We start from the raw sequence: 21315 nt of genomic DNA, 5'->3' as shown, positions 1-21315 counted from the left end.
AAGGATGAACTGTGACTGCAATTATTTGAAGTCTCTCAACATCTATCTTTGACATTCTGAAAAAATCACTGGAAATAAAGGGTATCTGTATTGCTATGCTTCACTTAAAATATTGAATATTTAACTCCAGATATTCTTCAGACTATTTGACTACCTACTGACTGCTGCAAACAATTATGCAGTTTTTAGCAACCGTAGTTCTTCCTTTGTAGAATCAGAATGCTCAATAGTTGTGCTCCTGGGTTGTCAGTAACCAAGGGGTTTTGTTCATGTTATATGCAATTATGATATGTGTGTAGTGCAAGACCTGTGTGGGATATAACATATAATTACTGTAAGTGTTACAGTGATGAGACAAATTCTCAAAAATTTTAGGAATTATATTCAATTGAAACCAGTTAAAATTTTAATATCTAATTCTGAAGGTTTTTTTTCCTCCAGTCATCCTTGCTCTTAATTTTGGTCTTTCAAGCCAGGATCAAGTGTCTTCTTGCTAGTATCCCCAAATTACTATTCATGCTTCCTTTTTTTCTCATTCTCTATTTCCCATATTAAGTTTCTGTCATTTCTCTGCTCCATTATCTGACACTATAGTAAATCTATTTTTCAAAATAAAACTGTCAAGCAGTGGGATAAGTGCAATTGAAAGTTATGATGGTGGCACTGATAGTATGAGTTTTACAGCAGCCTTTCTATTGCTACATTTGGTTTACCATAACATTCAACAGTGCAGATGGCTTGAAAATTTCTTTTTAGCACCATATAAATTCCCACAGGTACACAGAATAAATTTTACTACTCACATTTCCTCATCAAAAAAAAAAAAAGAAAAAAGTATCATTCTGGTGCCATCTTCTTATTATCATTCAGCATGGACACCAGAAGTGAATAATAACAAGAATGTAAACATCTGCTTTTTATAAGCAACCATCCACCAGTTTGCTATGTACTTTATGAGCATTAAGAGGCACAAGGAGGCAGGCCAAGTATCTTAAGCCACCTGAAATGAGCAAGCATCACTTTGCACTGCAAGCATGTTACTGATTTTTTACAATTGTTTTTCCTTGTGTAAATAAATATTAATGAAAAAAAAGAAAAAAGGAAATAAAAGTTAAAATGATAAAATAAAATAAAAAAAACCAAAACCAATGAAATTTCAAAACCAAAGAAGACACTTGTTCTTGAACTTGATTCACCTTGATTTTCTATAGACATCTAACACATTATGAATTATCTCACAGGCTCCTCAAGTATTCTCAGGAGAGTAATGTCAAATAGATATAAATATACTGATATATTTTATTAGCACAAGTTAATAGCTACATTTCTCATAGCAAAAACATAAGCTATAAAGACGTATCAAAGATTCATAAATAAATGTTCTATCCTGAGCTGCCACCTTATATCATTTGCATATGGCTCATATTTTACAACATAGCTCCCATTTTTAAAAAATGTTAGTTTTTAAATACTTTTATACCTTTACTAATCTATATTTCTATTACTGTAAAGAAGTCTATTAATATCATGAATCCAACTGTAAACATAAAGGGAGGAAAAATCTAATGTTAATAAAGAAAATTAATAAAGTTCTAAACTTGTTTTATAATTTAAATCAACTGTTTCAAATTTGATGTTTGCTGTCCTGAAAGACAAGGATTGAAACAAATCAAATAGATCATAGATTATTGAAAATAAATGAGATTTGTGGATTTCTAGAAAGATAAACAGAATGTTTCAATCCAGGATGGTTCGCAAGGTCTATCCTGAGTGCATCTTAAAAATGTCACTGGCCTAACAGAACATTGTTTATCCTGAACTTATGACAGTGTAGGCATGTAAGGAGAAGCAAGGTGGCAATTACTCACTAAGCAATCACAGATGAGTAAATTGGCTTACTCCTTTCTTCACCTTCCTCAGAGAGTAGAGCTATTGCTCCATAAGTATGAAAGCAGGAGTGAAATACCAGTGAGTCACAGGAGGCCCTGTTTCACTAGTAAAAAAGCCTCCAAAGTGAGTGAAAGAGAGCAATGGGGATGGAAGGTGTGCCTGGAACTTTCCTTTAAGCATCTGCAGAAGCAGCAGTGGCTGTTCTGAAGGGAGGATATTTACACACTGACCTGTTTCTCCAGCACACACCAGAGATTCAAGACTCTATACCTTACAGGACATTGGATGTTACTGATACCTTGAGAAGAAGTTTTGGAGACTTTATTTAAAAATCTCTAAGTAAATGCTGTCTTCACTCAACCACCACACTTTTCTGCCATGAAGAACTGGCCAGTCTTAAAATGAAGTGATCTGGACAATGTTTTCTGGGAGGAGCCCACAGTGACATTATTCCAGTACAAGCTCTGTGATGGCACTCACTCCATCTTTTCTATTTTTTCTCTGAATAATGGACATAAATGTTGGCTTAGAGATGTGCTTTGTGAACACATCTGTATGCCAGACTTGAGTTTTAAAGCTCCTTCTAGAACTTACTTGGTTTGACCAGTTTCAGATTGGTAAAGCACACTACCTGGATAACATATTTTACTTGCTCATCATCTTAGCAACAATCAACTTGTCTATTTCTAGCACCTTTGGGAAGAAGACATATACTCTCTTCCCAGGAAGAAATTGTGTGAGGGAATGGAAGAAACAAGACAATGATTGTTACCTACAGTCTTTTTATATAGACTTCTGCAATCATGTTCCACAAAGCAGCTGAGATCCTTGGTTAATAGGAATTTTCAAGGACACACATACAAAAGACTCAGCTGAACCTATTGATTCTGTGGCAGTGGAAAAACATGAATTACACTGATAGACAAACGCCATCAGCTAGATATTGGAAATCATGAAGAGGAAGTGGCAGGGAAGCAAAAATTCAGAAAAATTGCTCAAGGAATTATAAGGACTTTTGCCCTTGGCAAACAATGGGACAATATAAGTGTCACTGGAAAAATAATGGAAGAAACTTTGAAAAGAAAGCAGGTGGAAAAATACCTGCAGCAGAAAAGCCAAGTATCATATGATATCAGCTGGAAAGCACAAAACTATCTGGTCTGAAATCAGAGGCCATAAACTGGGGATGATGAGGAAGGGGAAGAACACAATATTCTGACTTCTAAGAGCACAATCCTGCTGCTTCTGCTTACTTTAATTAATCCTGTTATTTAATTTCCCAGGTAGAAAATAGAGAAGTTCCTCTCCTCCTTCTGTTTTTTCTTATCTATAACCTACAGAATACTGAATCAACCCATTCCTCTAAGACCACTGGGAAGGAAAAGAAAGCATGTATAAGACTAAGCTTGATCATTTCTGTCTGATGCTCAGGTAATGGATCCCAGCATTATCAAGATAGAGGTCTGGAATGCACAGGGTAGTTCCTTTGCTCTATGTAGCTGTGATGAGCAAAGGAATATCTACAGAATAGTATTTGTATCCTCCCATGTCCCATGGACCCAAAAATCAACCAGAGGGATGGAGATTTGGAGACACTTTGATCATGATTCCTGATCTTATCAACTTCCCAGAGTTTATGACATGAAGTTTATTTTATGGTAACAGAAGTAAAAGCATATGCTGTATTGAAATAATGTAAATAGAAAATGTACTTTAGGGAATGTAATTTTCTTTACGATTCACACAAAGAATACAATTTCCCTATTAGCAAAACATAAATTTCATCTTCATTGTACTGTTATGCAGTGTTTCTCCATGTTATTAAACCTTTTCCATTTAACATTCCCAAGATGATGTTTCCATAGTGAATGAAATACTATTTCTATCTCCCTGTTAATGATTCCACTTGTAAAAATGAATTCATTTTTGATATACCAACTTAAAAAAGTTTCTACTTTCTTGTAATGAGTTAACAAGTGAATCACTCACAACACTAAATAGCTGAATAATTTTTCACGTATCTGTTCAGTTTCTTCTTTCTTCTCCCAAATTATTATTTTATAAAACATACTTTACATGGTTTTCACTCTTTGTTGCTAAATGGGTATTTATTTAACATATAGAATAACATTCTCATTAAATCTAAATTAGATGCATGTTCAAGAACTTTAATTTTGAAGAATGACTGATGCCTGGAGTGAAACTTTGAAAAGAATTATTAGCAATGTTTCAATCCATACAACATATATTCTGGAGTTTATGCTTCTTTAAAAATACTAAATATGCATCTATGAAAAAGATATTTATTTTTCCCACAGTTTTTCCAATGTATTCCCAACATCACAGTTTTCAGATGAAATAAGTACAGTGCAGTACAGTGACATATATGTAGCACAGATGCCATTTAAATATATGCAAATTTCATTTGTAAAAAGGAAGAAGAGCAGAGAACCACAAAAAAAAAAAAAAAAGGAGCTGTGTTAATTCTTGCTTCCTAATCCACATTTTTCAAAAAGGATTTCATAGTAGGTCACTGCATTGCTATGTCTGTTATTTATACTTCCAAATTTTTACTGAATATGTAAGAGTAAATGATCTGATACTCTGAAGAGTAATCATAAATTAAAGCTGTAGTTGCCAAAATGAGAAAACGTAACTCACATACTCTTCGTTTATCTACCAATTTGCAACATGAATTACAAATCATTAGTAAAAATAAGCAAGATATGTTCGAAGAAATCATCACAGCTGAAAGCATTACACAAAATCTTACTTTTCTTCTTTTCTTACCTTTAAAGAAGACAAAATTCCCCTCACTGTTTTCATAAACTGCATCAATGCTGGGAGGCAGTCCCCTCCAGAAGTAGGTAATCTGCATGGGGTATCCATCCATCACCCTGTTGTTTCTGACTCGCCAAAACCACTGATCCTGGAAACCAAATATACGTCTCTTACTATGCTTTGAGGCATTGTGTTCAGTTGCTGTCTTGAAAATACTGAACAGCCTATCTCAGCATTTTTAGAGCATGACCTTTTGCTGTTTGCATAACCATGTTTGTGTTTGCATTCGTGTCACATCCACACATTACAAATGTGTCAGAACTAGTTGTTCCCTGAGGTGGGAATAAGCTACCCGTGTGAACCGTGTGTTTGGTGTAGATAGCCTTCAGCAGAACATACAGCGTGCTGTATGAGATGATGTGACTTTCTCAACATCAATCCTATCAGAGGCCAACTTAAAATTTGTGGAGTGACGACAAGTACTTTTAGACCGAACCATATGCATATGTGTAAGCCTAATATAATGGGACTACGGACAGGCTTTGAAGATCAACTGTTTCTGCAAGCCATTTTTTTGCAGTGGCTGCTAACAGTGAAAGGTTGATAGATATAGCTGTGACATTACTACATCAGTCTGATAAGAACTACACTTTGATGACAACTTTACTGTAGTGAAGATTTGCAGTCTTTCTGTGTAATATTAAGTAGAATGGTTAATATTACAGCCAGTCATAGGTGCTAAATCCAGTGTCCTAGTAACTTTCTCTTAGCTTGTCATTTAAAATGGCTTCTCCCTGTGGGATGTGCTATTGCTTTAAGTGAGAGTCATACGGAAGTTGTATTGTTGAGGAATGAGGAATGTTCAAGTTGAGAAATGAGTATGTGACACATTAGGTGGGTGTTGATAAAGATGTCATTGTTGTACCTCTTCAGCTCTTGTGACAGCAACAGTTCCAGTTCATCCAATATTTAGAGATGAAGGATGGGGTAACCAAGTATTTAACTTTTCACACACATTTGCACATTTTTACAGCATTAATATTATATAAAACAAAGCCCCTTAAATGATAAAGAAAGTGCTATTCTGTGAGATATCTGTCACAGTTTTACATGGCAGTTCAGCCTTCTTTTTGTATAGGTCAACTTGCCAAGCAAAACAGATCTGTGCTCTTATGGGAACTGGCACAGCTTAGAGAGAAGATTAATACTTTGCAGGAGCAGGCTTATGATGAACTGTATTCATCATCTTTCCAAACCTGAGATCACAGCTCTCTTTTATTGTTTGTCTTTCCAATGACTCAACAATTTATAAATCTCCACAAAAAGTATTAGCCATACAAATACAAAACAGCTCAACCTATATTAAAAAATACATCTTAATCATGTGCATAAATGAGTCTAAAATTGAAAGAGTTGTTTTGAGTCCCAGATTTCTGGGAACTTTAGTATTAAAAAAAGTTCAAATAGCTTACACAACCTGAAAAATATTATGTTGAAAAGTTGCAATTGTCTGGAAATAATACTACTAAAATCCCTCACATTTTTTCATGTCTAGCTATTTCATTGCTAGTGTAACACAGTTGCACTATTCTTACCTGATTAGAGTCTTATTTTTAGCTTTCATTGTTTTTTGATTGTAAGATGTATTATAACATTTAAGGAAGGTCAGCAAAGCGATTTTTTTAGGATTAATTAACTAAATTCCAGTAAGAGAACTGGCAAAAGTGGGGGAATACAACTTAGAGATACAAGTATTTAGGAAGGCCTAACTGAAGCATGTGTTCTGAATGCTGGAACAGATAATGCCAACTTCTGTTATTTTTTACTATAGCATGTAGATAAGACAAGAAGGCTTTGAAAAATTACAATTAGGGGGAATATCCTCAAAGCAGACATTTGGAAGTACTTTTTCATCGAAACAGTAATAAATGCTTGAAATTCATTTTCAGGTCAGATATTTTAGGCATCATCAATCTAGGAATGACTTAGAGAGGAATGATGTAATGATAAGTCTCAATAGGCCAAACAGTTCTTTGTCCTCCCCAAATTTCTATAAAAACCTCAAAAGCCAGGCAATATCTCAGAGATCAGTTATTAAAGTTTAAAAAAAGGACAAACAAGTAGCAAGCTGCAGTGATTTAAAACTGCAATCTTTGTGATATCTGTCACTATCTTCAGTACAATGGAATATTCCAATCTTGTCTTTCTTCACTCCAAGATAGAGATAACCCTTTTTATTTGTCTGAATTTGGTTGCAAACGCACATCTTAGAAAACAATGTTTAGTTACAGGAAGGAACATATCCAGCTGTCATAAAATTTCCACCAACTCAGAAGGACATTGATCAAGTTGTGGCTACAAAATACGCAAGATATTTAAAGCTGAACAAAGGCTGACTACTTAGCTGAATACAAAAGGACATAAATACACACATAATCACTTCATTGAACAAAGGCCGTAAATGAAATGTTCAGGCTTTCAGGAGTTTCCCAATACAACATGTATACTCTGGAAAGTCTGGACATCAGTGCTATAGATGAAGATTATAACATTCTAGGTTGGCTAATGAATCTCAACTTTCAGCTAGTACACCAAAGCAGATCTTGTAAATCACATTACTGTGTTACAAGAGAAGGATTCCTGTAATTCTAATGACAGGAGTAATCTTCTTTTGATCAGAATTAAACTACATTGTTAAATATTTAATCAATTCTATTGACTTTTTTAAAAAAACAAACAACAACAAACCAAACAAACAAAAAAAAACACCCAAACTTTAAATGGTCATGTCAATATTCAATAGTTCACAAACTTCCAAGTGTTAAGATAGATGTGGCCAGAGTAGCAAGCAGTCATTTTAGTTTGGGCAGCACTGCACTGCTGATTGGCTAGTAATATCCCATCATGGTGATTTCTGGTATAATATCAAAGTGTCAGTGGAATGACCTCAGTAAAGAGACTAAACATGTATTCTTGAAAGAAACTGACTCTATAATGAACACAGTTCACAGTGCAACAAAACCTGTAAAATCAACAAGTCAGCAAAGATCCTCTTCTTGAGAATGAGTTACGTTTCGGCCTTAGCGACTTGCGGAATATATTTGCATTAACTCATTTTGATAACAAGACCAATAAAATTATATTCTGCAGATTTGTTATTGAGTTGTATGTCAAATTGTGTATTTCATATTTAATATTAGTGATTTGCAGCATAATAGTGAGACTATTCTTATTTAGTTTTTGCTCAAATTCCTTAGCAAACCAATAATATGCCCTGCTATACTACAACTAAAATCTTCACAATAATACAATTATGACAAAGCTGGAATGTTTGATTCATGCAGCATAGCCCCAGGAATTTGTTTTTAAATATATATATATACATATAGCAATGTCAATACTATGTATCCATAAGCTTTCAACAAGAAATAATTCAAGGTATCTGACAAGAATTTAATTCCGCAGGGTGTTACTGTGTATACGTATCCATCCTGAACTGGCACAGGCCTTTTCACCTGAGACTGATTATAGAAGATCCCCACTCTATCCTATAGTCATCTTAGAGACACTTCCAATAGGTACGGTGTCTAAAATGTTATAATGAAAAATCATGAATCTTCAAGATCTTTGCTTTTTTTAACATGTACCTTGTTACTTCCCAAATTCTACAAAGAAATGAGACTACTACTTCTGTACTAATATGACTAGATTAGTGTTCAGTGAGTTACATAAGTAGAATTGATTTGATGAGATTTATATGTCTACAATGTAAAAATCTGTTTAGAAATGAATCACCGAACCTGGCACAATAAAGGTCCTTCATAGAAACATTCTAAGGTAAGCTTCACTTGGTTGTTTACTTCTCTACACTGATTATAAAGGGAATCTAGAAACCTGACTCCTGTTTAGGTGTCTGCAAAGTACAAAGTGGGCATCTAAATGCAAGTGAGATAAATCCCGTCCATTCTCTACTTTTTGTTTCCTGAGTTCAACCTGTCATAATGCAAAGAACATAAAATCATAAGGATGACCATCACAGGGCCATATCAGGGTTCATCTAGGCCTGTATCCTATCTCCAGTGGGGTCACTAGCAAATTAACAGATAAGACTTCAGCCCTGAAGTGGTCAGGAAGTTGGACTAGATGGTCATTGTAAGTCCTTTCCAACTGCATTATTCTATTCTATTCTATTCTATTCTATTCTATTCTATTCTATTCTATTCTATTCTATGATGATAAAAACAAAGGGATCATGCAAGGACACCTCTTTGATACACTCTCTCAGTCATCCATCACTTGTGGTTCAGGGACCTCCTGAACCAAGTGCGATGATAATTTTGTGATTAATAGCACTTGATGGACTTTTACTCTTTTGGATTCCTTCTTTAACACATGCAAACTTAGAGCATCCGTAGCCATCTGCAGAAATGTGTATGACAATTTAACAACCCACAATGTGAAAAGTCATAAGCAACAGTCACAGCTGTTCGCTGGTGTTCAGCCTTCATTCACTTTATTTCTTTTTCTTTATCACCAAGAATAGTAGCACTTTGACTGCAAGACCTAATCCAAGATCTTTGTCGCTTCATATTAAAACCACCTTGTAGACTGAATCCTTCTGCTTGTTTTCAGGAAAACTTTCTATACTGTAACACATTTGGCCAATATTAAGGATAAAGGATCTGTGGTTTGAAATAAGATCTTCCTGTGCCATTGCCTTTAATGTCTAAATATTCCATTCTGAAGCATAATTGTGAACATAACATACTATGCTCTCTCTTCTGCTGATGGAATCCCATAGACTCCTTATTTTCCTGCTCTATTTTCAGTAGATTTAAATGCCATTGTAATAATCATGAACAATGGCGTATTGCTCATCAGTAAGGACCCTACAGGTTTCTGCAGAACTAAAATTTTGGAAATGTATAATTCTAGCATTTTTATGGTCTTATTTAAACAGACAGAAGCAGGCACATGGTTTGCCAATAGATGTATTTTTAGAGATAGCCAGACCGACAAGAATCAGCAAATATCTGGAAATGTCTGAGAGCAAAACTGGAAGTCTGGATCATTTATATGATTGGGCAAGGTAGGTGTTGGCAGAGGTTGATAGAATAATTTGTTTATGTAAATTGAATTTTCCTGGCTGACTTTCCTATGAACATACTGGACTCAATGGTTTTAGACTGCCAGAGTTCAAACTCTGGAACTCAAGCTAAGAAACTCTAGCATGTGTCTGTAAAGCATGCCAAGGATCTTTCTGAGGTATCAGATGGGATAGGCTCTGCTTATAGAAAGAATGGATCATTTCAGCACATAGAACTAAATGTACTTAATTTGTCTTAAACAAAGTTATAATTTTATCATCTGCATTTTGAGAAACAGGTACAATTACTGAAAATGTGTTTTCAACACAGTTCAGCTATTATTGAAATTCGAAAGAGGCATAGTCCAAGAGAAAGTGTATTCACTCTAAGAAAGCTCTTTTACATTTGAAGTAAATAGCTTGAAACAGTTTCTCTGACAAAACATATCTCAGTGTATTTGGTTATACTGAATAAACACAATTTTGTCTCTTTTGAGAAATACTGTGTATTGAAAAACTGTTTGTCTTTTCCACTATGTTGGCTAAATATACTTTTAATTATTTTATTTCCCCAAAACACATTAACTCCTGCAGACAGGTTGAACACATAACTTGTCACACGCACTCAAATTCCAAGCCTGACAAACACATATATTGAATGCATAGCTTTTAGTGCCTTTGCTTGCTGGCTAGCAAATACCTTTTTGTAAACACCTGTAATTACCCAATAGCTCCAAATATATGGATCACTCCTGTGCAGCTGGGATGTTGTATAATAATGGATCATTAAATATTATGACTATGGACATACTAAGTAAATTAAAATTCCCAGTTCAAAAAGGAGAACTGAAACAAAAAAAAAATCAAAAGTGAATTGAAAAGTGATCAATGTATCTAAGAATCAGAAAATGGGCACGGAGTAAGGAGAGAATGTAAGCTGTTTCAGAAACACTATTATGGATAAAGAGTAATAGTAGGATGAAGAAGCAGGAGCAGTCATTCTAATTGAGTGTTATGACATTTGTTTTATTTAGAAGATGGGATACTTCTGAGAAAAAAAGACAATAAAGCTTTTTAGAGAAAAAAAAAAAAACCTGAACAGACGTTATAGATAAATCATTCTACACTGTCAGTAAATGCTCTAGCTATTTTTTCCTGTGCATATGTAACCCAGTGATTAGGTGAAGGGACTAAAATATAGTACATTGTGTATGATCATAGCAAATACCTTCCTCATAAAAGCACTTCTTTATTAACTACTTGGAGAACCTTGAATGGAATAGTGTACTAAAGTAAAAAAAATCTGGCTCACAATGCATAATTTTCATACTTTATTTTTAGAAACAGTCTCCTCCTAATCTCACAACAAACCCATTTTAGCTTTTTAGCGATGATTGTGTTAAATTGTTCTTCATGTTTGATTCTATGAGCTCTTTTAGCAAAGTTTCTAAACCAAAAAGATTGTAACTTTCCTTTTATTTATTTCTATTTGATGCTGGTAAGCATTGTTGCCATCTCTTTTTTTTTTTTTTTCAAATGAACATTTAAATCTGTACTCCTAGGAATAATTAATTTCAATTTCAGTATTTATTCTCACCTTAAACATCTTTCAGGTTCCTTAAGGGATGCAACTGATGGGTAGGAGAATTAAAAATAATCTCCAGATATTTCAGTTCATCCATAATACACAAACTAGTGGAGTTTTTAGTGCAAAATTAATGGAGCTTTCTTCTCTCAGCACCTCATTTTCTCCTGCGTCTCTGGACCAACAACCATTGCCAACAATAAAACATTAATTTGCTACAAAATCTCTAGAGCTCTGCCCTTTATTTTATACCTAATGAACTCTATCTGCAGTTCTGTAACGACATGTGACACTGACTCAGAGGTCCAAATGATATCCACTAAAACCAGAAATACCGCCCAATGTGATAGACATTCTAAAAAATCTACAAAGACCTATGAAGAAGAAAAAATTGGAAACCTTTCAGGTGGTAACTTTTGTAACTACTTGGAGATGAGGATTAAGCTGACTTTAGCAGAAGTTAGGTTTTGTGCTGGTCTTACAAGGAATCTTAAAACTCACTGTAGGTATACAAGGCAGGAAAAGATTTAAGGCAGACAGTGGGATAGGTGGAAAACAAGGACAAATCACAAATGTAAATTATAATATTTTGACTATGATTATAAAAATGTGGGTGAAACCCCCAGTAATTTGTGAAATACCCTTGCATTGTACAGCAAATATCTCTGTGTGAATTTCTCTCAGTCAATACTGACACTGACTTGATGTTAAAGTATATATATAGTGCTGTTAAGGGTATTCCACCACCAAAAGATGGAATGAGATGCAAAACTGAAAAATTTAATATCTACAGCTGCTAGAGAGAGAAGTTTTACTATGGTTGTGTTCCACAGGATCACTGCTTGGCCTATTTAATTTAAAAAAAAAAGGCAAATAAACATAATACTTCTGCCCTAAATCAACATTAATCAAATGTTGAATTCCAGTTAATACTGTAGCTTAATATTATTGACAAAATAATACACACTGGGTCATATCTTCTCCCATAAGCTACCTCTGACCATGTGCAAAAGCAAGCCTTTGTCAATGGAAGATTAAACATACACAGCAGCTATGCAAAGCAGGAGCAGCAGACTGAAACATTCAGACAAATGAGTATCCTTCTAATTTTTTCCCATCTGATTATTGCAAAAAAAAGCCAGTAGTAAATAATATACTAAGCTGTTTAGTAACTTTAAATTATTCTCTTACAGAGAAAGAAGAGTTCCAGTTGTGTGCAGAGAAACTTATCAAAGGCCAGAACCTGCAGACTATATTTCAAGACTGTGATTCAGGAAAGAATGAAGTTCCCCTACTACATGCCTTTATGGGAGTATTAAGAAACTTTCTGAATTTGGGAAATGCAAGGTATATTTATTGTATCTAAGTCAAAATAAATCAGGAATATCTTTTTAAAAATCTTGATCTAATCTGAAAAGGCATTTTTCCACATCTACTTCATCAGTTCATATGAATTTCACCAGGGGATCTCAATGATGGTAATACTGGGCCTGCAGCATGTGGGATTAAAGGCTTTGTTCCTACTCATTTGGGGAATCCCATTATTTCTTTAATAACATCCATTTTCAACATTCCAAATTTGGAATTTATAGCATTTAACTCAAAGGACACCACTGCACAGAATAGGCAAAAAAAGAGTAAAATATTTTTGAGCAACTTTCTGTGAAATAATTTTCATGGAGCACAAAAGAAGAAGTTACAATCCAGGGGAATTAAATGTAGAAAAAATATTAGCACAATTCAGCTATGAGAATGATTGCTGAAATTATCTTTCTTTTCTGTTTTGAATTTTTTTTTCAATGTAGAATTTGCAAGGAAACTTACAGATTAGCCCTACTTCAGTTCCTACTTAATTCCAGAGCAGAAAACAATTGGCTCTAGTGAGACTGGAATCAGACATTAAATGGATGCTGCTAATCTAGCTCATTTTAGGAAATAATTAACTAAATGGACTACTCTATACACACACAGAACTTTAGCTCAGCTTATTATTAAGCTGATTCACATTAAGAACAAACAAAGCTCCTTTAAAACTATGAAGGACTGTTATCTGTTCATTAACAGATGAATGTATAATGCATTGAAGATGACTTATTTGAACTTCTAGAAACAATTCATCTTTCCTAATGTGTTTGAGACAACAGCATGGTTGTAATAGGGTAAAAATGTGGTCTGAGAACCACTGTGAGAAGTCAGAGCACTTAACACCCCTCAGGAAAACCTCAACACCTCCTATGTTGAGATCCTGAGTCTGATCATCTCCTCACTGGAGACGAGACCAACTCACTGGATTCAAAACAAAGGGATGCAACAACATCACCAAATGCTATTGCTAGTTCTGTTGCTTCTTTATGTTCCTAAACAAGGAATGTACTTCCTTGATGCATTTAGTATCCACTGTTAATTACCATTTATTATTGGCATCTAATCAGACACTGAAGCATTCCTCCAGACAATTAAAGCCATTGTTTCTTATGATCTTCTTCTTCTTAACAACATGTTAATGCTAACCAACACCATGAGCAAAAGAACTAACTGCTGTGACTCAGAGTAGGAGCAAATAAAAAACTGGTAAACTTACCCATTTGTTGTTTATGGGAAGTACTACACAGAGCCCGCTTTAAAGTGTCTGTCTTCAGCTAAGCCACTGACGTGAAAAGTTCACTGGTGTAAATACATCTTCAAGTGGAAAAACTGTCTAGTGATTTTATTGAGGAAATCTTTGCTAAGGAGTAGTATATATTTTTTCTAGTATCTGTTTTTATCTGTTTTTCTATATGTAACTGACAAAGTAAAGTCAAGTCAAGTAGTTTATTCAAGGTCAAAAATGGCTCTGTTTATATTAAAATCTACCTTCTTGGCTTCATATTCTGAGTCCTAACTATGGACCTGAATAGCTTCTTTTGCTCATTTGAGATATGTGCAAAACTGTTTTTCATTGCTCATGCTGAAATCTATAGCTATGCTTTTAAAAAAAAGCTACAGTAATCCAGAAATTAGGCTTCAAAGATTAGGGAAAATATGAAAAATAACATTTCTTTTTCCAAAGGAGTCAAAGGGCTATGGCACTCCATATACACTCCAACTCTGTTCACAAGAGAAACCTCTTTTTTTTCCCCCTCATTTATAAACGTCTGTATAGATCTCCTTCACGGACACTATATACAAGAAAATTTTAGTGTGCACTCTTGCTCATCTGAAGTTTGGTTTATGCACCACCAGGACAACAGGATGTAACAAGAGGAACTATCACAAAAAATAGCTCCTTTACATTCAACATCAAATTCTAAAGTATGGTCGCAAAACCAAAACATTGGTAATCCCTCTGAAATCTCTCCTGACTTTTTGTAGTAATTTTAATAAAGTACTACCAGCTGCATCCCAGTTTTCCCACTTCTAGTGCTGCACAGTAGTAGACCCGAGATGCAGAGTTTCTCCTCCTTTATTCTACCTTTGAAATTCTTCTTTTCTCTGTAAGCTTCCTTCTTTTACTCTTTCTCTAATGCATACTTTGGCCATTTGTATTGGGCCTCGGTGCCCAGGTGCTGGCAGGGGGAGCTGCAGGGCCAGCCTCTGTGGGGGAGGCCAGGGCTGCCCTGTGCCGGACACAGCTCAGGACAAGCTGAGCCCCTCAGCCAAGCTGCTGCTGCCTCTGTGGTAATGTATTTAAGAAAGGGCAAAAGCATTGCTCCCCACTCAGAGTTTTTTTATATTCAAAACACTTCCATGTTCAGCAGCAGATTTGAGGAAATTCTGATTTTATTTCCAATACACAAAGAGTAATATTTTGTGCCTGACAACAAGCTATGCAAAAATTCTGCAGTTCTCCAATAAACTTTGAAAAACACCCATTCATATTTAGACTAGATTCTGCACATCACTTTCGTGTTACATTTTTCTCATTTGAAAGACAACATTCGTTGTTCAACTATTTCAAAAAGGTGTTATTTTGTCTAAAATCATCAAAATAAAAGGAATATAAAACTATTAATATTTTTAGACTATAACTGTGAGGTTCATTTTGGGTATTGGATGTTGAATTTTTGCTAAATATCTTGCATATTACAAGGCAAATATGAAAAAAAGTGCACAGTACTGTGAACTTACATTACCTCTTCCTAAATAAAATATAACAAAATATTCAGCCAAGTACCTCATGCAGTTTGGTCATTTGCTGTGCAGAAATGGTTTTGGACATCTATTTGGCTGACTATTAGTATATCGAAATACTCTGTGTGCTTTCTTGAATATTGAATGTATAAGACATACACAGACACACAAAGAAAATCAGCTCTTAAAAACAGATCTTAAGCTTAAAAAAATGCCAAAAGAGGCCATTAATATTTTTTTAATTATTATTTTTTTTAAGGAAACAGGCTTGGTATAATTCAGAGAGAACTGCCAGAGAAATGGCCTCTTTAAATGAAGGTAGTGAACGTAGCCTACTTGCAAAGACATCCACAATCATGGCTATACTTCTATTTTGCAAGACTTGTCTTGATTTAAATTCTGGCCCTTTCCTGTCTCTGCTCAGCTGAGTGCAGTAACTAACTGCAGTAACTAACTTACTTTCATCACCACTGCAAAGGGCACACGATTGCCATTGCCCTTTCCAGTGCAGATGAAAACAGTTTTTTAAAAAAAAATCTTCTCTACATTTCAAACTAACAAATTTAAATTACTGCATATGAACAAATTCATTCTAAAATAAACATCTCTTAAGACTGCTATGAGTATTTGGTGTTCTATGGAAGTAATTAATTTAAGAACACTTTGATGTACATTTGTATAATATTTAATTTTGAAATATTGTATCCTCATTTTGTTACAGCTCTGTTCTCACTAGTAAATGATCCTTTCATTATATCTTTTCTTTTAATTCTTTCAGTCTTATTCAAATATGTATTTTATAATTTCTTCATTATCAAATTTTATGTGAACTTTTTTATAAATTTTTTTATGCATATCCATCTGTCCTCTCTATTTTTCCTGTGTAGACAATAGCAATGGCATTTATCCATTTCTTTTCTTTGTATACATTAATCTATCAAAACTACTCTGAAGCAATCAAAACCTGTAAGTATCTATAGAATACTTTCAGTTCAAGGAAAAACTGTAATGCAGAATATTTTTTAAATGCGCCACAGAGTCTTTAGTTACCACCAGCAGCTGGGTGACACTAGATCTTATATCAACCATGAAACTCAGCAATCTTAGAGACCCTTAACAGCACCATAGGTTGATCTGGGCCTTATGTGGAAGAGTACCACGTACTATATCACTATCAAGAGCCCTTGGCTCTTCCTGGAAAATCTTCCACATCAGAACTTGTCCAGTGTATCTATTCGGATTACAAGTCTGACAGCTACAGACCTTGCACCATGGTGCAGCTGGAGATGATATTGCGCAGTCCTATTGCTTTTCTGATGTGTCCCAGGACATATTAACGGTAACAACTCAGGTATGAGAGTCATGTTATCAATGCTTTATCTATGCCAACTGATCATTCAATTAAAAAAAAAAGAAAAAATAACTATCTCCCTTTGGGTAGGTTTCTGTATTCCTAACTGAATTCAGCATTTCAATTCATTCTGATTTTGTGCAAATATCTAAAACGGCTGCGACTCTATAAAATGTTCCCATTGCCACATGATGTGATGATGATCCAATATGAAGAAACAAACAGCAAGCCATAAAAGAGGCACAATAAAGACCTCTAAAGACATCAAATCTAGGCTTGCAGCCAGGAATCTTTGGAATGCTCACATTCCCTCTAATGCTCTGTAGGTAACAGCACATGCACATGAAGTGCTGCACAAAACCCTTCATCCACAGGATGAACATTAGGCCTTTACAGAGCAGTTGACTCTTTATTTCCCCAGTCGTAATTGCACTTTGAGCCTACAAAACCATCTGTAAATTTTCTTGAACCCAGGTCTGTTGCCTGTACCCATAGGGAGTTCACATAAAAGTCGATGGGTTCCATGAGTTCATGGAGCAATGGTGCGTTCTGCACAATGGAAAGATAAGAAAATTGGGCTTTTTTTATTATAAAAAAATTACTAATTTTCTTTATTAAAACTGAAAAACTTTCTCCTGGCATTGAGAAAAAAGTGTTCTGCTGAGGTATATTTTATATTTAAACTGTAAATATTCTAACAATGATGTCTCAAATGGAAAAAGTATGACAGTATACATGTGCCTGTCTATGTAATATAATTCAAACAAGGGATTCTTGATAGATCCATCTTTGAAACCAGGCAGGTAGGGGGCTGTAGGGGCTAAACAATGAAAAGGGGTGAAAAGGATTAATAAGTAGTTGCATAACAATATGAGGTGAAGATGCCTGCTTTGCAGTAGCTATCCTTGTCTCGTTACAAATAATACTATAAAACTGAGTTGGAATGAAGATCGGCTTTCTGAGAGGTCTGCATTTATACAGGTTGTGTCAACACATGATCATGGTTCTTGGAAATATCACAGGGTATATGATGAGTATAATGTTCAAATGAGGTAAGTCTCCTTTTCCATTTACCAACACCTACTTCTTGGTACTTCTCTTACACTAACACATTCCCCTCTTGATGCGCTCGGTGGGAAACTAAATAACCAATACCTTTCTATGACAGTTTGCTAGCTTAAATCTGACAAACCTGTGAGCCTCTATTCTATTTGAAAGCTCAGTAATACTAATTTTACAACTCTTTTCATTCCCCAAGTCATTGCTGATATTATATGTCATACTCTCCACTTTTCTTCCACCCTTTTACAGCCTCTTTTACTGTTTCATTAAAATAAAGAATATCAAGAACCTTGGACTACCTTTTTCCCTTTAATTAAATTGTCAAGAGGATTTGAAAACATGTGCAATTCCCTAGAAATATACAGGATATCAGCATAAAAGTATTTTCAAGATTCTTTTCCCAGCTGCACAGTATTTCCTAGCACTATGCTATATTGCCTTACAAATAATAGCACAGACTTTAGAACAGAAATCTCCTTCCTGGAGAAGACCAAGTGTACCACCTAGGATCCTACAGAGAAATTAAGGATTTTTTCCCACAGTTGTTTGTAATTTATTTTTGCTATCCATCTTGGGCCATGAGAAGAGAATGAGGAACATTTGGTTTTGTGTGCCTACATTTTTTTCTGTAATTTTTTTCCCCCTCAGAATTATACTCTATTTCTCATCAGTCTGAAATTTTTGACTCCACGTTTTAAGGAAAAGACACACAAATATGTGAAAAAGGTCCAGGACAGACTTATCTTTGTCAAGCAAAACAGACCAACCGTTCTAATGAAATCAGAATAATTGTGTTTTCTCTACTTATCTGCCCTTATCACTTTATCACTTGTAGTATGATGCTTTGCCATCTGCCTGAGGGGTAAGCAGACTATTTTAACAACTACTGCAAATATGTCTGAGTCATCAGGCTCTCTGTAATGACTTGGGCACTCCCTGAAAATCAAAAAGTCCAGAGGAGAGCAAACTCAACTCCCTTTCTTTATTTTTACCCCCAAAACATAGGGATTAAATCAGCATGGAATGGAGGCTATGGGCCTAGATAACCAAAAGTTACTGACAATCCAAGAGAAGGTATGACCTGCTTCATCAAAATTTCTAGATGCAGGCAGGGAAAACACTGAAAGAATTCAAATGGAGAAATTATGATTAAGCCAAAGCCATAAATACTTGTTTCTAGTTTCTTTAACCCAGCTAGTTACCACTGGCAAACCAAGATTGGAAAACTCCAAATAGAGCACTATTGGAGAAGGATTCACTCAGTAAAAAATAATGTTCACCTACATAAATAAGCCTGTGGCTTGTGAACTATGGCATGTCTAGGAGATCATTTAGCATAATTTCCAGCTACAGAAAGCTTGTAAGTCTCTTTTCACTGTGGAAATAAAATATGAGTCATTATCATTCACTCCTGTTGGCCAAAAGCTTGTGAAGACCTGGGAGTAACAAACTATATCCACCAAGATTAGCCAAAACCAGCTATCAAAAATCTATTCTTGATATTGTAGGAACACAGAAATTAGTACTCCAAATATTTTTCCCAGGTGTAATTCAGTTTTCATTTCCTTTAAGCAGTGATCTTTTTACTCTAGAATGAATTGTGATATATTTATGTTAATATTTATATGATTTATCACTATATCACCTGTATTTTCATATTTCTGTCATACCCATAAATTCATACATATCTGTGTTTCTCTCCATATGCGTATGTATGTCCCTGCCCAAGGCAGGGGGGTTGGACTAGATGATCTTTGAAGGTCCCTTTCAACCCAAACCATTCTATGATTCTATGGCTAATAATAGGAAAGCATTCACAAGAAAGTAAGAGGAAAAAAACATTTGAAGAATAAATGAAAATTGGCCAAAATGTTCCTAATAGAACAGTAACATTACAAGTTGTAAAGAAAGATGGATGTCAGTGGGTGAGGACATAGCATGAGCTGATGGAAACCACAATGTATGTGTCACACACATACACAACACATGAAAACAGCTGTGTTGGTAACTCTCACATTGACATTTGTTACCTCTCTGAAGACCTAAAATAATCATGCCCCTCCCTTGAAGCTTCATAACCACTGAAGCCAAATTTCATGGTTTTGCAATACAGATGCAATTCGATGAGATCCTAAGTGCAGACACAGTATGTGCTCATCCCACCACTTACCCTGTCTACCTGCCTTCCCCCCACTGCACATTACATGGATTCTCTGAGGAGACCAAAAGAAGGTGCAGTGCCCTGATGAGTCATGTCAGAACCACCGGCGGGAACAAGAAACGGTGACTAATTTAAGTATTTCCTCCTGGTTAAAGTAGTTTAGGACAGTCCATGCATAAACAAGAGACTGAAGCTGTTCTAACCAGGCTGGGGCTCTCAAGAGTGTATCCCACTCCTTTAACACACTGTGTAGGGGAAATGGAAGAGGACCTACCCTACTCATTTCAGGGCCATACCACCTCTGTCCATGTATTCATACCTTTAACAAGTAGATGTGAAAAGATGTATATCAGTCTTCAAAACTGCATGGGTTGGTATACCTAAATGTAAGATTTCTGAAATCACAAAGTAGAAAACATGTAGTTATTCAGGTCAGAGCTGTGGTTTCTTTGCAAAAGGAACCAGACATTTGTAAACAATGTGAGAATGCATTTAATTTCATACATGCCAACCTTTCTAAATGTAAATAAGTATATATTTCTGTTAAGCTTCTTTTTTGTTCCTGTATTATCCTCAGTGACCATGGAAGTCAACTAATGCAATACCCTGAAGGCAAAAATGTCCCAATCTTTTGCCCCAAAATATAGCTATTGTAATTGTGCAATTGAGATAAGTATTCTGATATAGATTGAAACTAATGAACTAGCTAACTAAACACTTAGGTAACGGGCCAACAAGAGGCTGTTTGTAAATCATCAAATGGCTTACAAAAGTCCACACGAGTCACTTGTAAAGAGCAAGATGTGCAGACTAGAGCATAACCAAATTCAAATTTTAAAAATACACAACATGAGTTTGAATATATGTGGCTGATAACTCAATCTTTCCTGTTGATTAGGGCATGAATTAAGCAATTGTGGTTTAACCCAGCAGGCAGCTAAACACCACACAGCCGTTTGCTCACCCCCCCCTGCCACAGTGCAATGGGGGAGAAGACTGAAAAAAAAAAAAAGTAAAATTCATGGGTTGAGATAAAGACAGTTTAATAGGACAGAAAAGGAAGGGAAAATAATAATAATGATAATGATAAAAAAATATACAAACTAAGTGATGCAAAATGCAATTGCTCACCACCCACTGACCAATGCCCAGCCAGTTCCCGAGCAGCAGTCACTGCCCCGCGGCCAACTCCCCTCAGTTTATATACTGAGCATGACATCACATGGTATAGAATACCCCTTTGGCCAGTTTAGGTCAGCTGTCCTGGCTGTGCCCCCTCCCAGCTTCTC

General features: G+C 35.3%; 1 protein-coding gene across 1 annotated transcript in view; it reads right to left on the bottom strand.

The window, feature by feature from the left end:
* MMP16 (matrix metallopeptidase 16 (membrane-inserted)) overlaps positions 1 to 21315 on the bottom strand; it is a 190252-nt gene that overhangs the window by 19510 nt on the left and 149427 nt on the right. The window contains exon 7 of the mRNA XM_009334216.1: positions 4681 to 4819. Within this exon, the coding sequence (XP_009332491.1) occupies positions 4681 to 4819 (139 nt within the window). The remainder of the gene's footprint in view (positions 1 to 4680; positions 4820 to 21315) is intronic.

This window comes from Pygoscelis adeliae, unplaced genomic scaffold (genome assembly GCF_000699105.1).
Source record: "Pygoscelis adeliae isolate BGI_AS28 unplaced genomic scaffold, ASM69910v1 Scaffold381, whole genome shotgun sequence".
Classification (NCBI taxonomy): Eukaryota; Metazoa; Chordata; class Aves; order Sphenisciformes; family Spheniscidae; genus Pygoscelis; species Pygoscelis adeliae.
This window is presented reverse-complemented; position numbering and strand designations above follow the sequence as displayed.